The 6,000-nt window shown below is 37.0% G+C and overlaps 1 protein-coding gene across 1 annotated transcript in view; it reads right to left on the reverse strand.

Annotated features, from left to right (window-relative positions):
- camk2a (calcium/calmodulin-dependent protein kinase II alpha) overlaps window positions 1-6,000 on the reverse strand; it is a gene marked incomplete at its 5' end in the record, with an annotated part of 42,423 nt that overhangs the window by 5,634 nt on the left and 30,789 nt on the right. Inside the window, 2 exons of the mRNA XM_016505602.1 lie at window positions 1,646-1,887; window positions 5,129-5,223. Of these exons, the coding sequence (XP_016361088.1) occupies window positions 1,655-1,887; window positions 5,129-5,223 (328 nt within the window). The remainder of the gene's footprint in view (window positions 1-1,645; window positions 1,888-5,128; window positions 5,224-6,000) is intronic.

The following is a 6,000-nucleotide window of genomic DNA, read 5'->3' on the forward strand; positions in this document are numbered from 1 at the left end:
TGTCATTGTACTGTTTCAGTTCAGCATGATTTCTTTGTAGTACTTAGCTCACAAGACGAGACAATACACAGTATTGGGTTCATGACGACGAGTCGAGATGATATTTTAACACTATTTTTATGAAATCTTCTTTTATTCGACTGAAAGTCATTGACTCACTTGATTCATTCAAAACCGCAGATTCATTTAGTAAAGAATCACCGCTATGTGTTGCTCGGAGACGCAGAACAGTTCTGCTGTGGCTTTGTTTGGAACTATTTCCTTTGCGAAATTGAGCAAAACTGATTTTGCAATCATGCTGATATCGCGAGACAGCCTTTCACCTCGACGATAAATATCCAGTGTTCAACTTGAAGCGGCGCTGCGCAGACCAATCGGTGTATGACATCAAAATACCGTGAGAGCGATCGGTCTGTGCAGCACCGCTTCAAGTCGTACACACCTATCGTCACATTATAATATCGTGAGATCTCGTCACACCCCTAGTTTGGAGCTAATTGTTGTACAGTTTGTAGATGCAGACATAATCAGCTCTAGGATCATACTGTATTACTCCCAGATCTCGGCTGGTTTTGAATGAGTGTCCACTGTGTTTACATGTTCCAACAGATTCACTCCGATCTGCCGAACATATTCAAGAACAATTTGTTTATGAACCGTTCATTATTACAGTGTTACAGTTCAACCTGTACCAATGGCTGAATTATAGCCACTGGGCTTGAAGAAAGTATATTAATGTAGAAACAATTTAAATAAAATTATGATAAATAGAGTTTTTTTTTTTTTTTTACAATCGGTAGGGTCCAGTTCCAGTACTTAATACTTATTGGCGGACTCAAACTCTTCACACAGCTCTCCGAACCAATTTTCATCTTGACAGAGCAGTAAATTCCACATTCGAATTGCACTAAAACTACCAAAACACTTCATACGTGTTTCAAATGAACTTGTCATCCAATAAACACACTTTGTGACTAATAAAGCAATGACTGAAAAAAACACTAACAACCGGTAGCATCACACAATGTTTTCTTCTGTAAAATGTCTTTACAAAACAAGAATGGCACTCTCTACTCACTGCAGTACTTGCTACATGGTCCGAATTTACATTACAGTACAACATTATTCCTATTTTTACCATTTTGTGCAGATGGTGAGGAAACTGAAAATCTAACACCTGTGTAAGTGTTCAGCTACTGTAAATCTAATTGTTTTGATAGCATTTCATTTTTTAGATTTGCAATGTATTTAAATGGTGTGATGTAGAACTGTAGCAAATTGCTACGTTAGGTTTTGCACTTAAGTTTAACAGTTACTATATGTCCAAATCGACCTGTGGAGTTTTGCCAGTGGTTGTGTTTGAGTGAGAAAATAATTCATGTAATTTGAAAGATGCAGTCATTGAATGCATTTTGTACTAAATGAAAAATGATCCACAGTTTAGCTGACACTGTGTGAAGAGTTTTGAAAAAAGTACACAAAGCATTGAAAATAACTGGTCCCAGCAATTGCAAAGAACTGTCGTCTTAAGTTTTTTTTTTTAAACGTAAAAGTACAAAATTTTAAGAATTGCTGAATCTGCCTCTGAAATCATCATATTTGTGTATAATAATAAATGATAATAATACATTTTTAGATGTATTACCTGACTCTCTTATTTAGTGATGGCAGACGGAGAGCCTGAGCGATGGAAGTGGACTATCTGCCACTTGCCGTCTTTACGATGCCAGATCCGTGTCTCCTCTGACTGGGCAGTGCATGGCATTCCGTTTGTGTCGAGATACTGCGTAATACGAATGTAGGCAATGCAGGCGGCCTCCTCGCCGATCAGGTGGATATGAGGGTTCAGGATGGTGGTGTGGACTGGCTTGCTGTTCTTTGACCACACTGTTAAAAAAAAAAAAAAAAAAATTTTTACAAAAATCTCTAGGTTGCTAGAGAGGTTCCGCAATCCTAGCGGACAGGGAACATCTGTCATGTTTCTCTCAAAGTAATGAGAAAAAGGTCTTGCAGTAACGTTAACAGAACGTTTGTTCACAGTTAGCGGGTCTTGAATAATGTTCTCAAAATGTTAGCACAAAAATATCATAAATTAATTTTTTTTTTAATGAAACCATTTAGTTCAAAATGAACAAATTTAATATTCCAATAATGTTTCAAGGCTTGTTGGGTAATGCACACAATCCAACACAATGTGCATTAACACTTTTATGTTGATGGCCATAGTTTACCATTGAATGTGATTGGTAGAAAATTGAAAACATACATTTGAAGAAAAAAAAATAATCTGTTGAAAAATGGATAATGTCCTGGCAGAAAATTACCAGTACACTGTAAAAAAGATTACAGGAGGGCATTTTACAAAAAAATCTACTTCAATATGTCAATAATTCAATATGTTACTTGCAGTTTCTTTTTAATTCATTGTTGTTTATTAACGTTTTCTCAGTGAAAATTGTTTGTACGCCAATTTTTTTCAACGCATGTTTTCCATTTATGAACATTTCCTTTAACCCTAAAACTACAGAATTACCAGCACAATCATTTTAAGCTAGATGCTAAAACACAATGCAATGACTAATTTAATCAAATTAGTGAAAGGTAAAAAAACAAAAAAGAAAACTCCTACATATACAGTTCATAACATTCATTTATGTAGGTTATAATAAATTACTATATGGTTTAAAAAACAACAACAACAAAAAAAAACAACAGTGGCATTTAACAAATATTTCAGCTGTTGAATCTGTTTGGATGTGGCCAAACTCTATATACTCTATAACTCAACAAATGGTGATGCAGTAGGGGAGAGTGGGGTAAGATGAGCCATTTTTTTACTGGTCCTCAAGATAAGGGAAAATGAGGCCAATAAAAGTATCTAAAGTAATTTCAGGAAACATTTTAAATTATCAGAATGTATCTATGACAAAGGGTTCTAAAAACATGGCTTCTTATAAAAAAGTGTTCCCGTGGCTCAATTTGTCCCAGGTTAGGGGTAAGTTGACCCAAGTCAGTGGGTAAGATGCACCATCTGGGTGTCAACTGACCATCTGACTGAATCTGATTCAAACCCATGTGAAATTTTTAAAGATTTACCTCTTTTAAAAACTAAATAAATTCCTTTTACAAACAGTCACATTTTTTTCCCCCTATATTTATGGGGGGAAGTCGTGGCCTAATGGTTAGGGATAAATGCAGAGCACTAATTCCAAGTATGGATCACCATACTTGGCCACATGTCACTTCACTCTATGCAGTATACCAGTTTATACTTCAGAGATTTATCTTAACTTCAGTTCCTTATGGTGGGGTAAGGCTCAATTTGGCTCAATTTACTCCACAGCATTTGGCTCACTTTGCCCCATAGCTGCCATTTTGGAGAAAAAAAAACTAGCTAGCTTAATAATTCAGGTTAATATTTAGCTAAATGTTTTTCATGGTTTTATATGTTGCTAAATCCCCTATGTGCATCATAAATATTTTTAAACATGGATAAATTTGCTTTGATGTAACAGCCATTACATCTGTAGGCGCATTTCCATTACCCTTCAAACTGCGCAAATTGAAATTGTGAATTGAAAATACGCTTAATGGAAACGCGTCAATTTCGCAAAAACGCCCATATCGCAAAAAAGTTTTTACGCTTGCATGAGATTTTTCAGGCAATTCGAAAAAGGAATATTTAGCAAAACTGCAATGGAAATGTTTTTTTCGCATTAACAGGTCAAATGGCATACGTAAAAAGTCATAAGATCATTCCTCAATGTACTATAACTTCCAAGAAACACTTCATATGTGGCTGCTCTCAAGTATAAGGGGCTTTCCCTGCCATTAATGCTTAGACTATTTACACTGCACACGTCTGCGGCTCGTTACGACTCCGAAACGGCCACCGGAGCTGATCGCGGCCACTCTAGTCAAAGCTTGTGTTACCAGTTGCGCCACGGCACGTCCCAGAAGCTGCTCTCCGTGCTGCTTCTGTCAAGATACACGCATATGCCTCCTTCAATGAAATATAATGGCTAGTGTAGCCAAAATCCCATCAAAATCCATTGCCATGACTTATTGCGAGAGGAAAAAATTAAGTTTTAGTCGCATAACATCGGTTAATGGAAACGCCGTCATTTCGCAATACTTTTTTATCGACATTTATGAAATATCGCCAAAGTTTTGTGCAAATCTGTAATGGAAACGCGCCTACTTATGCTAAAATTGTAAAATTTTGCAATTACAATTTACAATTTTGCGGGGAAGTTGTGGCCTAATGGTTAGAGAGTCGGACTCGTAACCCAAAGGTTGCGGGTTCGAGTCTCGTACCGGCAGGAATTGTAGGTGGGGGGAATGAATGTACAGAGCTCTCTTCCACCTTCAATACCACGACCACCATCAATGCCCTTGAGCAAGGCACCGAACCCCCAACTGCTCCCCGGGCGCCGCAGCATAAATGGCTGCCCACTGCTCTGGGTGTGTGTTCACGGTGTGTGTGTGTGTTCACTGCTGTGTGTGTGCACTTTGGATGGGTTAAACGCAGAGCACTAATTCCTAGTATGGGTAACCATACTTGGTCACTTCACGTCACGTCAAATTTTACTTTGACAAGCCAAAAACTGTTTTTAAACTAAATGGGTGCCTTCCAGTCCCCCCATGTGTTTCTCCTTTTCATAGTCTGGCAGAAATGATAGGTGGTTCCAAAATACAAGGTCACATGACAGTAAAAGTGTACAGTTGCCAAGATACAGGGAGTGGCTCAACTTACCCACTGGCTCAACTTACTCCACTCTCCCGTATATGAAGTATACAAAAGATGAACAGGCAGCAAAAAGGAGCTCCCCTGTCATCAGTGTTATGTCTTTGCTGGATATTTTTGTATTTTGAACAAGTGAATCCTAAACCATTGTCTGGATGTCACAATTAAACACCACATCACATTTTGCTTTGACAAATTAGAAACACCACATATTATGGATTAGACAATATCCACTATTTGCATATTTATATGTAAACCATGCCTGCTCTTATTCAACCAGCATTATACAAATTTTGAGGCGAAATAGCATTAGGCAGAAGCTAATTAGAATTTTGCTTTTAATTCTTATGAATTAGAATACAGGTACATGTTGCATCTTACGGTTGTCAAAGTAGAAGCGATGGAAATCCAGCCCTTCTACCAGGTTTCCCAGGGCCTCAGGCTCAAACGCTGAAACGCTGGGATCACACATCTTCCTGCACACAAACATAGTATAATATATCATATTAACATATTGATAATTTATCATATTTAATGTAGTCTTGACATTAACTTATTGGTCTTCAAATATCTTGACATGTTGTTTCCCAGAGATAAATTCTTTATTGCATGCCAGGATGGTGATATATACCTACTTTAATTTGATAATTGATCCTAGGAAATATTAATTATTTTGATGATAACTGGTTGAGGATCTCTTTAAAACATCATTTTGTAATCAGCCTATAAGCCAGACCCAATGAACAAGTTTGCTATGAGGAATATCTGGAATGATAACTTGTTCCCTGATAAGCATGACAGGAGGCCATCTGCTCCATCTGCAAGTTTTATGACAGCGTCATCTACTGTTCAAGAGACTATTTGTCCTAAAATCATAATGGCTCAATGGATTTCTTGGATCGTGCTGAATCAGATTATATCAATGTCTCTCAGCCAATTTGTCTCTTCACCATTATGAATTTTAACATCTTTTTAAATCTTTGATGTGCTGAAATGAAACTTGATGTGCATCCTTGAAATTGAGATCACCTAGCGATCAACAACTGCAATTGTTTTTTTAGTTTTTTTTTTTTTTTACTTCTCCTACACATTTTGTCATTTCTTACCAAATTTGATCTTCAGGTCATGCCTGACAAATCCTACTAAGTTTTTTTTTTTTTGCAGTCAAATCTACCGGTGCATCTCAATAAATTAGAATGTCGTGGAAAAGTTCATTTATTTCAGTAATTCAACTCAAATTGTGAAACTCGTAT

Source organism: Sinocyclocheilus anshuiensis, unplaced genomic scaffold (assembly GCF_001515605.1).
Source record: "Sinocyclocheilus anshuiensis isolate Anshui unplaced genomic scaffold, SAMN03320099.WGS_v1.1 scaffold1063, whole genome shotgun sequence".
Lineage (NCBI taxonomy): Eukaryota > Metazoa > Chordata > Actinopteri > Cypriniformes > Cyprinidae > Sinocyclocheilus > Sinocyclocheilus anshuiensis.